Source organism: Diorhabda sublineata, chromosome 3 (assembly GCF_026230105.1).
Source record: "Diorhabda sublineata isolate icDioSubl1.1 chromosome 3, icDioSubl1.1, whole genome shotgun sequence".
In the NCBI taxonomy this organism is placed as follows: Eukaryota; Metazoa; Arthropoda; class Insecta; order Coleoptera; family Chrysomelidae; genus Diorhabda; species Diorhabda sublineata.
In genome coordinates, this window is record NC_079476.1 from 7,373,511 (window position 1) to 7,388,955 (window position 15,445).

Sequence of the window (15,445 nt, forward strand, 5' to 3'; positions counted from 1 at the left end):
CATACTTTTAGTTTTGGTTTAATTCAACGACAATAATCAATTTATTGACATATTTCCTAATTATTTTCACATATACAACCTTACTTAATCCATAATCTTTTTTATCATTGATAGCTTTCTCGTTCGTTGTTTGTGAACCATTTCTAGAAATTCTCTTTTCCTATGATTGAACACACAATCAATTATAAAAATAAAAAAATTCTTTTAATGGTTCGCATAAAAAGGAGAAAGCTATCAATGATAAAAAAAACATAAATAACTCCATTAAAATTTATAGTTCTATTTCATAAATTTTAACCCTTAGACCGGAACACCCTCGCCATCTCCTACAAGAAGAACACAGATCTGAGAAACCGCTAGTTTTACTTTTAATCGAAACTTTACACTATTAATAATGGTTTCTCCTCTGACACCAAAATTAATTTTGAACAACTTTTAAATTTAATATTCCTTGTTACTTTTATTTTGTTATCAAATGAACTAACTACAAAAAGCTAAAAAAACATAAAAACATAAATAAATAAAACAACATATTTATTATAAAATACAAACTATACCTATTTAGAAAATCTAGGAGTCAGTTAGACCAGAAACACAATATATGAAAAGAAAAACCAATTTTGATAGAAGGACTACAACTTGAGTTGGTCTCTTCAATCTCCTTTCTGCAGAGCTCAATCCACGACCATCATTATATTTTCCTAAGTAGATATACGCGTTCGAAAGAAAAAAATTTCTAGTATCAGCCAAGCAGATTATTTAATACCGTACTTGGCCGGTTTCTTTGGCATGTACATTCTGAATTTTCAACGTCCTCTAAATTTGACAAGTGTCCCATCAACACAAGCGTACTTTCCTATTTCATAGTTTTTACTGCAATGTTCAATAAATTTATCGAATATTTCAAAAATGGCTACAGCAGAGTCTTCCAAAATTCTTGAAGGGCGGGTTGAAGAGTCATCAAAACGCAACGCCCGTATCAAAATGTTGCATCTCTTTTCCGACATAACTGCCCTGTATATAGGTCTGCTAATGGGAGAGATTCTCTGGACGACTTGTAAATGCATGAAAGAATCAAGCCAAAAAGACCTTTTATCTCGTCTTTATTAGTTTCTTTGTACTAGTAGCCACTTTTGTCTAATTTCACTTCAATATCGGTATGAGAGAGCGGCATAATCACTTACCTTAACAAGAATACCGGCTTATGAGACCCTGAGTATCTTTGAAAATTGTGCACTATGATCGCGGAGGTTGGCGAATTCGAAAACTTACGTACGTAAACGTCCGTTTTTTCGCCGGATAACGAACCGTGTTTTTTGCCGGATTCGCGATGGTGTATGATTTATAATGGATGTGTGTACATCGGTCTGGCGAACAATGAACGCCGGATGCACCACCGCTTCCCCACGGCGCGACAGACACCGTCATCCACGCCAGTGTATAGGTGCGTGTTGACGCTGCCGGACGTCTCGCCTGTTTTCTGCAAATGGAGTTCCGTTTACCTGCGTTTTTTGAAAATTGGCTGATATTGACATGTAATTGTTAATTATTTTAATTGAAAATAGGCCTGTACTGTGGGAAAAAACCCAAGAGTGCTATAAAAATAGGTTTCTTTCTTCATCCGAAAGTAATTGTAAAATTTAATTTCATCTTTTTCCAACTGCGTAGAAAGAGCATGAAATGCACCATATTCTTCCCTTTCCAATTATATAGGATGCAACCACAATGACCTTTTACGTTTTTCTATTTCTTTTTGTTTCTTCTAGTACAAATAGGCCAATACGATTTTTTTTCTTATTATTCAGTTCACACGTGCGTAATCTCTGACTACCAGTTCAAATCAAATCCATCCGGTAAAAAATATACATATGTATATAAGGATAGCCTTTTATTGACGGCCCGTTGTCCGGGTTGTCCGTCTGCGCGCTCTCAGACCGCGTGCAGACGTCCGTTTTTTTACCGGATAACGGACCGTGTTTTTGCCGGATTCGCGGTGATGTATGATTTATAATGGATGTGTGTATATGCACCGGATATCGGTTCGGCGAACGATATACGCCGGAAGCACCATCGCTTCCCCTTGGCGCGACGGACACCGTTCCTGTGTAAGAAAGTGCGGTCATCCATGCCAGTGTATCGGTGCGAGTTGACGATGCCGGACGTCTTGCCTGTTTTCTGCAAATGGAGTGCCGTCTACCTACGGTTCAAAACTATTAACCTTCGCATTTAAGACAGCAGTCCCGGGTAACATCCTTCCGGTAAAAAATATATGTATACACAAGGATAGCCGTTTATTGACGGTCCGTTGTCCGGTGAAAAAAACGGTCGTCTACAAGTGCTCTGAGACTCGTCTAGAACCTCAAGCCCAACAGTGAACAGTGCGAGCACTACTGGAGCGAAAAGAAATCAACCGTGCATAATAGACCGGTGCTGACTGATAGCTGCTACAAATTTTTGAGATGTAAAAACTAAGGAAAAATTAATTGTTTAAGTTAAAAAACAGATTTGTATTTTTATTTTATCTTTATTCTAATATTCATGGTGTAGGTGATCTATTGATTAATATAATTACGCAAATTGACGGAAGTAGGTGGAAATGTTAATTTTAAAATGTCATAAACATTCTCATAAAAAGAGAATCAAGAAAAATTATCACGAAAAACATATAAAAAGGTCTGAGAAATTAAAAGTTGCAGAAAAATAATATAATAATGTATATTAAATGATATATTAATGCTTCTAAATGTTCTTTATTTTAGGTTTCTTCTGTTTCAAAATTAGTTGTTTTTTAATAATTTTTGAGAGATTGATAAAAAAATTAACGTTTCGACTTAAGTTCAGTCTTTATCAAAATATATAATATAAATAACACAATCAAGAATTTAAATCTTCTCCAATTTTTTTAATTTGAAAATCGAAAAGAATCATTTTTTTCTTGTGCACCTCTAACTCTCGTGCTTCTTTTCTTTCCATAAGTTATTGGTTCACAGTGTTCTATAGTTCACAAGTCTTGAATTTACTCCAGTACAATCAAAAGTTTACTGAATCGTCAAATACTAGTATTCACTAAAGTACTCACATTATCCGAATCAAGACCTTTTTCTGATTGTAGCTTTCTCTTGCTTTTGCTGCCTGACTTAGTGTCAGTACAGAGTACATCTTTTTGCTGCCTGACACTAAGTACTCTGCAAAACACAATGGAGCACATGCAAAACAGCAAATTACTTAAACTTTGCATTTTTATACAAGTTTTCGTATTTAGCCTGTAGTTGCTGAACATTTCTCCCTACGGACACTTTCGCATTGAATCCACTTTCAACATTTTCCCATGCTTCTTTCTAAAAGTAAATAAATTTAAATTATATCAATGTATAGTTCTTCCAATATCAATTGCAGATTATAAAAACCCTTGTCAACAATTTTATTTGACCTACCATGGGCGTAGATAACTCATTATGCGAGAGAGTATTTGTTAAAAGGCATTCTAATCATTATAAATTGGACGGCATTATACGCTATTATTTAGACAGATGCACTTAATTCTAGTTCTACTTGAAATATAGAAAAATCATTATTATACTTAGCTAACTTACTACAACTGAAATTTAAATTATAAAACGTAAATAGACGAGTAAAATGTATCTTGGTGTAATGGAGTTTGGTTTAAACAGGGTACCAGACGTGAACTAAGCCTTTTTTGTATTCCATCAATTCGTTTTTCTTTTCTAGAATACGAAATTTCAAAGCAAAAACCATAAAGGAAAATAAATTCTTCGTATAACAAAAGAAAAAAAACTTTTCAATTCTAAAGTATATTTATAAATAATCATGGTAGTCAGTTTTTCATTTTTTGAGCAGTTATTAATAAAGCATTAGACAAGAAACCGTCTTTGCTTCCAGCGTGTACTATTATACTGCGTTTCCCTTTAGACCATGGCCCATTCAAACAGCAATTTTTACTATTGTCAACCCAACCGAAATTGACTACATGGTGACTGTCAAACCATGCTTAATCTAGATAAATTATGTGCCTATTAGAACTTCGGTAGTCTTATTATTATTACGGTACTTGATTAGATATTCTTGACTCGGCTCCTTCGTCGCCTCGCTCATAAACATCTATCTCGTAATGTACTAAATCACTTCCCGGACTTATAACGAAAATAACTATTAAACTTCGGCCAGACTTGCCTTTTAACGCCTAAAATGTGCCTTTACTCAAGAGACGTTTACAAATTGATTCTGGGACCACTTCACTTCAAAAACTAAGTTGAAGGAACCTTTAATCTAAAGGAGTATAAATTTCACATATCTCATTTAACGATTTGGAGTAAAACCCCCAGAGTTCTCTAAACATATTTTTAGAAATTTCTAACGTAGTTTAGTTTACTATAGTCTATTTGAGAAAGATATAGAGCAATAAAATGGGAAATTCCGTCCAGTTCGGCTCAATTTCGGTGTCGGCCATAGGTGTAGGTCTTGAAATATTGTGTAGGGATTACTTAGGTAGTAGATTATACAGTTACGTTTTGCGTTTAACAGGTACCGTTTAACCTTCTATTAGTGCCTCTGCCTAATTCCAAACCCTATTTCAGATTCGGCTTAATCATGCGCCGTTTTATATATATTTGTTTAGTTTAACGCATCAGTATTTGCTGTTAAGCCGTAAATAGTGTTCACAGAATTATAAGATTAGTAATGGCGGCATTTACACCAACGAAAAGATGTTCCAATAATTCTCCACTATCAGTTAATGAAAAACTTATTATTTTAAATGTACACGATTGCATAAAATACGATTACCCGAAATTTACTGTACAAGAAACTATCGACCGATGTTCCCGAATGAACGGAGTTGGAAAGTCCACCGTTTTTAAATTATTGCGGGGAGAAAGATAGCAGGTCAAGTGGAACCTCCTAAGAAAAGTCCAGGCAGACCAGTAAAAGTCCTTGATGAAGACACCCCACCCTAGATAAGATTTTAATGGAGCTTAGCCAGGATGAAAGTATCCCGTTGATAACTAAAAAACTTTTATGGACCACTTTGAGAAATATGGATTTTGCCTGGGAAAAGCATAACCGTAAATCACTTTTACTGGAAAGCGATGAAATTGTTTGCTGGCGACGAAAATACGAAGTATAAAGCAGTACAGAATGGAGCAGAAGAAAATCTTTTATCTTGATGAGACGTAGATTAATGAAGGTTATACAGTACCAAAAATGTGGCAAGACAAAAATATAACCAGTGCTCGCCAAGCTTTAATAGAAGGACTGTCAACGGGTATTAAGGTGCCTTCAGGTAAAGGGAAAAGACTAATAATCGTCCATATTGGAAGCGAAGAGGGATTTTTAAAAGAATGTTTGCTAACCTTTCAGTCATGCCATAGGGGAGATTACCACGAGGACATGGATTCGGATGTTTTTGAAGACTATTTTAGTGAAATGATAAAATATCTTCCGGCTGATTCCGTAGTAGTTATGGATAACGCAAGTTATCATTCTCGACGCATAGAGAAGACTCCAACTTCATCTTGGAGAAAACAAGGAATTATTGACTGGTTAACCACCAAAAGTATTGAATTTGGAGATAATTTTATAAAAAAAGAACTATTAGGTATAGCAAATTTACCCAAACAAAATGAAACAAAATGAAAGACGTTAAGCTACTGTTTGATCAAGCCATTAAGGGGTGACACCAGAGAACTAGGAAAAAGCAGTCCAGCATGTCATTAAAGAAGAGGAGAAAATGGTGGCATCTTGACTACTTGATCGATCGGACCGTCGACCCGTTAATTATAACGTCAAAAGGAGATGACAATTCCTCAGATGACGAAGAATATTATATTTTTTTAATAATTTAATCTCTGTATAATGTATTTTTTTATAATTTTCAATAAAAAATAAGTATATCTATTACTATGTACATAATGCCTAATTTTTATTCTGTTGAAATAAAATTCTTTCCTTTTTACGAGTATCCTACCGGCACACCTTTGGCACCATATTTTCAGTGTTTGTGAATGGATAATAATAGGCTAAACCCATAAATTGACCCAAACCCGGGTGGTACTACCTGCACTTGATAAAAAAAATTTTTTTTACAATGAAATCAATGCTAAATTATGAAAGTGACTTTAATATTTGTTGGGTCACTCTGTGCATACATAATGAGATTTTATTGCTCTCTACCTTTCTGAAATAAACTATTGTATCTGGGTTTATATTTTGAAAAAGAATGAAAAAGTCGAAACGTCAATTTTTATCTTTCTTATTTTTATTAATTATTTAAAAAAACTAATTTTAAAACAGAAGAGATCTAAAATCAAGGAGATTTAGAAGCATAAACATATCAAAAGGTTCAAGAAATGAGAAATTAAAGAAATTTATTTCATTAAATAGAACAGAATTTTTATTCCTTGCAACCCTTTTGCGATTTGGTAGAAAATTATTAAAAAAATATATTTTTTCAGTTGGTATGTTAATGATATGTCTAGACAGAGAGCAGAATCGCTGCTAAAACACGAAGATAAAGAAGGATGTTTTGTGGTTAGAAACTCTTCAACAAAAGGACTCTATACTCTATCTTTATATACCAAAATGTAAGTATTAGTGCGTCTACAGAAAAAAATGTTTCATTTATCTTCAGGAGAGAGAGAGAAAAAGATTCGTTGGTTAACGTTTGGTAGGATAAGGATGATTTTTATAAGGAAGGTGGTTTGTTTGAGTTGGCCCTGATATAGGAATAGCTCCTCTGCAGGGCTGGGGTTGTGGGGATTTCGTTGGGTTGTGTTTGCCTAGGAGATTAGGAGGGCCGAAAGAAAACGAAATTGAAGCTTGTAAGCAATAACAGCCCTTCTCGATTTGTTTTTTTTATTTTTGGAGGAGCTTTTTTTGGTTTTTTGAAATTTGATGTTTTTATTTATTTGTTTATTTTAAATTATGCATTTTTCCCTATCGTCGGCCATTTGGCTGGAGAATCGGTTCACAAGGTTGCAGCGAAACCGCAGAAAACCTGCAACTATTGAGGAATTTATCTCGGCTATAAATACTGCTCCAGGTCAAACCATTTCAAGTCACTACTAACATTTTGATGTAAAGCGCCATCTATTATTCAACCCAGATTCTTATTCCTTAAACTTTACATCAAAAGTTTCTTTATGTCAGCTCTTTCTGTACCCAAGACATTATAGTTTTTAAGCATTAATAAATGTGTAAGAGTTTATTTTCTACTCCCATCTTTGATATAACTTTTGCATTAGTTTGTATATTAAAGGTTATTAGAATTTTTAAGCGAAACAAGGAAAATTTTTCCACTGAGATATTTTTTCAATTCTGAGTACAGAAAATAATCCGAGGAGACTAAATCTGGTGAATAGGGTGCATTAGGTAGCAATACAAACTTTAATACATTAATTTTGGTCATTGCAATAACAGATATGCGAACTGGTGTCTTGAGGAAACAACATTTTCTTTTTAGCCATGGTTATGAAACGGCGCATAAAGTCGGCTTTATTTTTGTGTAGCATTGCCAAATACTGGATGAAAACATCTTCACGACGCTGTTATTGTTCCATTGTGAGCAAACGCAGCACTCATCTTGCGCACATCTTTCTCATGTCCAAATTTTCAGTTAATATGTGATATACCCTACATTTTGAAATGCCTGCTAGGCTATGCACTATCAGTCAACGATCATCTAGAACCGCTTTATGGATTTTCTTCAATATATCTGGAGTCGTCCCCTCATTTGGTCGAACATTGCGATGATGGTCTTCGCAGGTCGTACGGCCTCGTTTATACTTTACTATCCATTATTTTACTGTTGATATTGAAGGAGCAGTCTCATCCAGAGTAAAATCTAGTTCAGTTTTTATATTGGTTGGGCTAAAGCCTTCCAAATAAAAATATTGTATCACATAACGATGACCAATTTTTTCCTTGTTTACAAATTCACTGAAAACGTTCGCTATTGATGGCTGCGAAACAAAGACTAAACAACGTAACATCTTCAGTCTCAAAATAACTGCTGTATAGATTGTGTACTTTCTAATACAGTGGTATTTTTTAAGCAGCTACCGCCATCTCTAAGTCAGGCAAGTTGTTTCTGGGACCATCTTCGTAAAATAATCATTTGTTTGAGATAAGAGTGGACCCTGGCTGGTAAATATTTTTCTCTTATTTATGTAAGTCATTTCATACTAATACTCAGCTACATTCCGTACGTTAAAGTAAAGATCTTGTTCTTCTCTAGTACCTTTTCAGGTGCCGAATTAAGGTCCTGGTTCCACATGTCCCGAGTGAGCAACTAAGATTAGCCGTCGGGCATATCTCAGGAACGGATCATATTACTGTTTCAGAGAACAAAAAATTGTATCAAAAGTGACCCCGAGAAACACATAGAAATTATTTTCAGAATTTTAGGTCCACCACTAGAGGGCGTATTGGAAAATATAAAATTACAAAAGCGAATTTTTTTAAAATTCACTCAATTAAGTGGCACTTTATATACAAAAATCGACTTCTTCAACAAAATCTGCGCATTTTTAATATCACAAGTTTTAGTCTATCCCTCCAAATAAGAGGTAGGGGAGAGTGGGAACCTTATTATGAAAAAATGCTTGTAAGTTCGGTTCTGCTAATCCAATTTTTATAAACTTGATGTTGTTTGAAAGACCTTTTGTCCATCAATACAAAATATATAAATTCTAAACAATTTAATTAGCAACTTGAATACTAGAGGGCATGTTTCGTACATTTTAGATATTGTGATTCATTTTCATATAATTAAATAGAAGCATAAAAATTTGAATAGATCTTTTAAATGTAAACTAAATTAACATTAAATTAGCGATAACCGTAAGTTAAATTTTTTTTCTGACCCAAGATATCTTAAGAAATGACGAGTGAAAGGTGAGAATTTTCTTCAAACGTCTATTAGGCTGGTTCCCAAAACGGATATTAAAAATTTATTCTGGATGGAATGTTCTTACATTGTCCTAACTGCAGTAATTTAAACTAAACTCATAATAATCTTATTATTGCAATAAGATTACTTGGTTTTGTGTGATGAGCAGCTTTAAGTCGGAGCTGATTATTTTTGTTTGTATAAAAATATTGAACGACTGCGGAAAATATTTAAAGAGTTCACTCAATTTTAACAATGCTAACAACATTAACTATTGATCAGTCTTCTCGACAAATGTTGTAAATTAAATCAATGTGGAACAGTTGTCAAAAGACGAAGAGCTGGAAGACAACAACCAGTAGTGATGTTCCTCTAAATACCTATAGAATCCTAAAAAGGAGACTTTTTAATGCTAAAGGCAGTGGTAAACATACTGCCAATTTTTGGTATGGTAATTCGAGGCCATAACGAGCTGATAAGGTTTCAGAAGAAATAGAAATTCAAGGCTTTCTTCATCTACCGTTTCCACCCAGGTCGCTTCATCTCAATCACATAGAGTATAACAAAATATGGTATTTATAAAGACTTGCGGTTATCGCTAATTTATTGTTAATTTAGTATATATATATATATATATATATACATATATATATATATATATATATATATATATATATATATATATATATATATATATATATATATATATATATATATATATATTAGACAACGCCTTCTAGCATACACGTTGCTAATTAAATCGTTTAGAATTTATATGCTCTGTATTGTAGGACAAAACCTGAGTGAAACCGAACTTACAAGCATTTTTTCATTACAAGGTTCCCACTCTCCTCCCTCGTTATTTGAAGGTGTAGATTCAAACTTGTGAAATGAAAAATGCACAGTTGGAATTTTTGGAATACTTGGTGATCACAATACCACTGTACCAACACTCACGATTACACTGTATGACGCGCAGTTCAGTCTCACTACGGTACTCGAATCAGACCTAGATGATACTGATCACATTGTTTATACTACCACTATACCAGTACTCACAATTTCACTGTTTAAAGCGCGTTTCAGTCTCGCTACGATACTCGAATCAGACCTAGATGATACTGAACACACTGTTTACACTACCACTACAACAGCACTCACAATTTCACTGTCTGATGCGCGTTTCGATAACCAAGTTATCATCTTCATAGACTGAAAGTAAACTCTTTACCTGAAGACAATAACTTTGTTATCGAAACGTCAGACAATGTAATTGTGAGTGTTGGTGTAGTGGTAAGGTAGACAGTGGGATCTGTGCAGAATTTGCTGAATAATTCGATTATCTAATATAAATTACCACTTAATTGGGTATATTTTAAAAAATTTCGCTTTTATAATTTCATATTTTCAAATACGCCCTCTAGTGATGGACCTACAATTCTAATAATGATTTCTAAGTGTTTCTCGAGGCTACTTTTATGATAATTTTTTATTTTACCTGAATTTGTAATATAATCCACTCCTGAAATATGTATTTAGTTTCCCAACCGTTACTCATTCTACTGCTTTTACCATCCTCCTCAATTCCTTTTTTTTTCTTTTTTTTTTGTTTTTTCTTCTTTTGCACCCAGTTCCCTTATTTGTTGTCACTATTTCTTGCTTGGTCTTCACTCTTGGTTTTTTATTGTTCTTATTAATGATCATAAACTTTGTCTTGTTGATGTTAAATAAAAAATCTATGATACAAGAGTTTTCGGTACAGACAACCGTCATCTAGGCTATATAGTAAGAAAAAAATAAATACATACATAATATATTGAATTATTCACTTACTACATTGAATCTGACCTTTATATTTTTATATTCTAGACCTCATCCGCACGTAAAACACTACCACATCAAAGTGAATGCTAGAGGTGAATACTTCCTCTCTGAAAAACATTGTTGTAGTTCTATACCGGATTTGATCAACTATCATAAGCATAACAGTGGTGGGCTAGCATCGAGATTGAAGACGAGCCCTTGTGATAGACCTGCCCCAGCCACAGCAGGACTTAGTCATGGTAAGTACTATCCATAAAGGATTTCTTCTATAGGTTCATCCGTCAGAACCCATGAAAAAATCATTTCAATCCACATAGTGTAATATTCTACTTTTATTGTTCATATTTATTGGTCTTAGGTTCGAGTCTGCTTGAATCAAACGCACATCATGAATTCTAAACTCTTATTTCTCTTTATTAATTACCCAAAAAATCCCACAAGCAAACATTGATGTTGAAATTGCTTATTCTACAAATATAGTTCATTCCACCTGACGTTTCCAATTACCTTTTAGAAATAACTAGTGAACTATATCGCTACTTTGACTGCGAAGTATCATAAATCTACATATTTAACTTCTACTTACTATTGTATTGTAAGATTTATTTTGTAGACGGGCCGTCCTCAACGCCTTACTTAAGAGATTCCATATATCCTTCAGACACTTGAAGTTAACATTAACTTATCAAATTACTTACCATTATTTTTGTATTGATGTAACTCTAACGACCACAAATATAATTAATTATAGTTTTTGTATACAATAGGATTAGTATTTAAGAGAGTATAAACGCGCATATATTGTCATATATAATCTTATCATCCAACGAGAACAGAAGTCAGATTATTGAAACCACTTTATTTATATTTTAAGTTAATAATTTTTCAAATTTGTGAATCAAGTTATTTAACAAGTGCTAATTTTTTTGTTGGAATTTGAATCTATTACACACTTACACTTAGGGTGTTTACATCATGGGGGCCTATTAAAGATTATGGACTCGCCCTACCTATCTTTTCACACTGGGTTTCGAGATGCCAACATTAGAGTGGTTAGAGATAGAGGTAGAGCAAAAGAGGGCAAAAAGCCATGCTATTATGTAAAATATGAATTTTACATACTTAATATTGATGACTAGCGATATTTAAACTATTTTCATTTCATTAATAAGTGTTATTAAAATAAATAATAGATAATAAACGAAAAACTTATAATTATTTTTATATATCATTTTAAGTAAGGGATGTTTTCAAATAAAATGAGAAACGAAAAAAAGATCTTCTGCCAACTCAAATTAAACATTTTCCCCATAGCAACGAGACCAGTCAATTCCGATGTATTTTGACCGTCTAAAATTGAATTCCAGTTACCTGAAAATGGGGAGGGGTATAGAAATTGACATATATGTACCGAAAATTTCTATTGAACTTAACCCAGAAGAGTTGTAGATAATTAAATTTCCTCCAACTTTGCCATTGAACATTTTGTTTTGCATAGTTACGCCACTAGACAGCGCGCGGAAGTTTTCAAATCTCATTTCTTGCATTTTCTGGAAAACTATGCTTTTCCGGGGAAATTATAAATGGCAAAATTGTAGTATACGAAGTTCCCGACAGCTTTTGTCCGAAAATTGTTTCTGAATAACGCAAATTATTGCCACTAGGGGTAGTTTTTCCGATTTTCCAGGAAAATTATGCATCCTAGAGAAAAAAGTTAATTGGCAGCCTTATAGAGCATATAATTTCGCACAACTTTTGGCCGAAAGGTTTTTTCCAGTTTTGCCTACTTTCCCCATTAGAGGGCCTGGAATAATTCTGTAATTGGGTCTTTCCGTTTCTTCCGACCCCTTGGTGAATAAGTTACGATTTTTCGGGAAAAATGGATTGAAAAGTTGTATAGTACAGAAATGGGCAATATTGCAATATTTTTGTCATGGATCGGACATCCTCACTCTAGAATTTTTATGTTGCTCTGTGCATATCCTACTGATTAAGTTCGAAAAATGGTTTTCACATAGTTAAACCTTGATATCGAACGTACTCGAAAACGACTTCAGGGTAATAAATCAGTTATAGTATGGAAAGTATAAAGTATAAGTTTTATTTTGGTGCATTTTGTCACAGAATCTTTGTAAAATTACAGAAATTTTTAAATTATATCCATTTATCTCATATTGATTTTCAAAGTGTACTTATTCCATCTCATAGAGCGATTATCGAATGTGTTGAATTTTCGTTTATAAGTGGAAGTTTCTCTATATCGAGATAGATATACCTTACTGGAAACAAAAAAAAATTTGAAAACGCTACTTATGGATAACATTCTTTCCGAGAAAAGAATACATAAAAATATAACGGGGACTACCAAGATTATACGTGAGCATACCTCCAAAAACTCCTTCACGAATTACCAGCCGATTGTCTTTTTAAATTAGTTATTTCTCAATGAACATGTAATGTACGAATGCAACCAGAATTCTTAAAACTGAGGGTTTGGAGGAAAAACAATTGAACTCAGCTGATTTCCGGCTCGAAGTTGCTACAACTTTTTATAAACCTGGTGTACCATCGAAACTGAAAAACTGTCGCTCTGACGGAAACGAACTTCAATCAAACGACACAAAGGTACACTATTAGTATACGAAGTGCTCTTGTGGGTTGCAAATAAAGTGCTAGCAGTGTGGCGTTGCTTTCCGCTGCATTAAACACAACAATTATTTCAAACAATTTCAAAATAAGCTACCTTTATGATGCAACGTTTTTCACTGCTTATTTTTAAAATTTGATATCTTGTCCTACAGAGAGTTAACATTTACTAGACATTACAGTTTGATGTATTCTAGGTATTGTAATGTTCTTTGTATTTGTTGTAGAGTTACTAGATTTTTGTTCACTGGACAGTCCAGATTATGTTCAACGGTCACTTGTTATATTTTAAGTGATCTTCTTGGGATATCCTTAATTCGAGTATGGCCTAGTTTGAATCTTGATATTTTAATTTGTTCTCGCTGTCTTGATTGGATTAGATAAACTAGAGTTTAGAAGTTGCGAATCTACCTCGCTAACACTTTGACTTATTGATCTATTTTGTATCTGTTGTAACTGTTTACCAGTCAGGTAGCATTTACTTTGAAAAGTGAAATACCTGCTTGTGGGCTATACGGCTTTCCTCTTCTGGCCTCAAGAAGTCTCGCACTCACATCAGAAACGACAAGAGCTATCAGGATGTTATTCAGATAGTAATTCACAGGACAGTGCAGTGAGCATACCAGTAACTCTTCTTAGTTCATCATTGCTTAATGAAAGAGCCTTTTTAGACCAATGGGTAGAATAAGAAAGAAATTTCTCCGATGGTATACACCTGGGGTCTTACTACACGTTTCTGCTTTCCCATTTTTTTATGACCAAGACTTGATGGCACTTTGAAAAACTTATAAAAGGTTGTGGTCCTATGAAAAGAATTGTCCCACCTTTCTCCGCCAAGTGATAAGTTTATTCAAAGCCGTGCACTCCGGTGTAGTCGGATGCCCACATTAGAGTAACTTTGTTGTTTGCTCCCAGTGAGTTCAAAGATTGTGTGCATTCCCAAACTAGCTTTGATTCAATGTCTTTGAAAGTCAGATGCTTGGAGGGCTGCTCTACTATCCGATAAATGTAAATATCTTTATATTACGATAGTTCCATTGTGCACAATGAGATATTACTTTTCTATGAATTTGTGAATATCTTTGTAGATAATATCTACTCAGATCTTGCTTTCGTCGGATTTGGGACTTCCCATTGTGAAGTGTGCAGTTCCTTGTTCTGTAATCAGCTGTAGAAGTCGTTTTTCCTCCATCTTCTCACTCCTAGGGAGTTCTAAAGTGACGCTTTCAAGTGCTTTCAAGATATCTTCTAGTGCACACGTCATTAGATCACCTTCCGAGGTGTGGAGCCTTCCGCCGTAACCACTCTGCCGACTTTTGTGTTTCACATTCCACGATAATTAGTCCCGGCCGAAAGTGGATGCCTGTGAGTTGGATCTTAAGCTCCATCCAGGAAACATATTTTCCACTAGTGCCTCTTCCACCGAAGTTTGCTTGAGATTAGTCTTAGACAACACCAGCGGTAGAATAATCACACTCATAAGTTTGACTGCAGCTGCGTAGCTACCTTTCGTAGAATATGCCCGCTTCTCCTCTTTTCTTCTTTCCAGGTTTTTGGGTTGGGGCAGCTTCAATACCTTTTGTTGAAGCTAAAGATGGTGCTTTCTTCCACCAACCTTGAATTTGTGCTCCAATGCTTTGGTTTTTCCCTCCTCCGGTGCAAACCCTTTGCTGGGGTTGCAAAGATATCATTGGCATCCTGCTCCACTGAGTCCACGCGTCAGTAAGTCGTCTTTGCTTTCCGGTGGGCCCAGCTCCGGTATTCTTTTCTCATGCCTTGTGGAAGAGGGAGATCTCTCTTCTCCCTGTTTCCCTTCCTCTTGAGGTATTCTCACTTGAAAGGTTGATGGCGTCTTAGGTTTTGTGGTGTTCTGTTGTTTTTGGTTTTTTTTTGTTTGTTCCCTTTCATTCATGGTTGCTCCCACGAATAGCTAGGGAAGGGTTGATACACTCTATTAGATCCACGCGTGCTGGATCAAGGTCTGGATACAGTGGGGTGTGATCCAGTGCCCCAGGGGAATCGTTCGAGACAGCAATCAACCGACTTCCATTCAGCCGTTGCCACGATGTT

The 15,445-nt window shown here is 34.7% G+C and overlaps 1 protein-coding gene across 3 annotated transcripts in view; it reads left to right on the plus strand.

Annotated features, from left to right (window-relative positions):
* LOC130441135 (tyrosine-protein kinase Btk29A) overlaps positions 1 to 15,445 on the plus strand; it is a 62,404-nt gene that overhangs the window by 27,986 nt on the left and 18,973 nt on the right. For all 3 annotated transcript variants that reach the window (XM_056774685.1, XM_056774684.1, XM_056774683.1), the window contains 2 exons: positions 6,471 to 6,599; positions 10,775 to 10,968. In XM_056774685.1, coding sequence (XP_056630663.1) covers positions 6,471 to 6,599; positions 10,775 to 10,968 — 323 coding nt within the window. The remainder of the gene's footprint in view (positions 1 to 6,470; positions 6,600 to 10,774; positions 10,969 to 15,445) is intronic.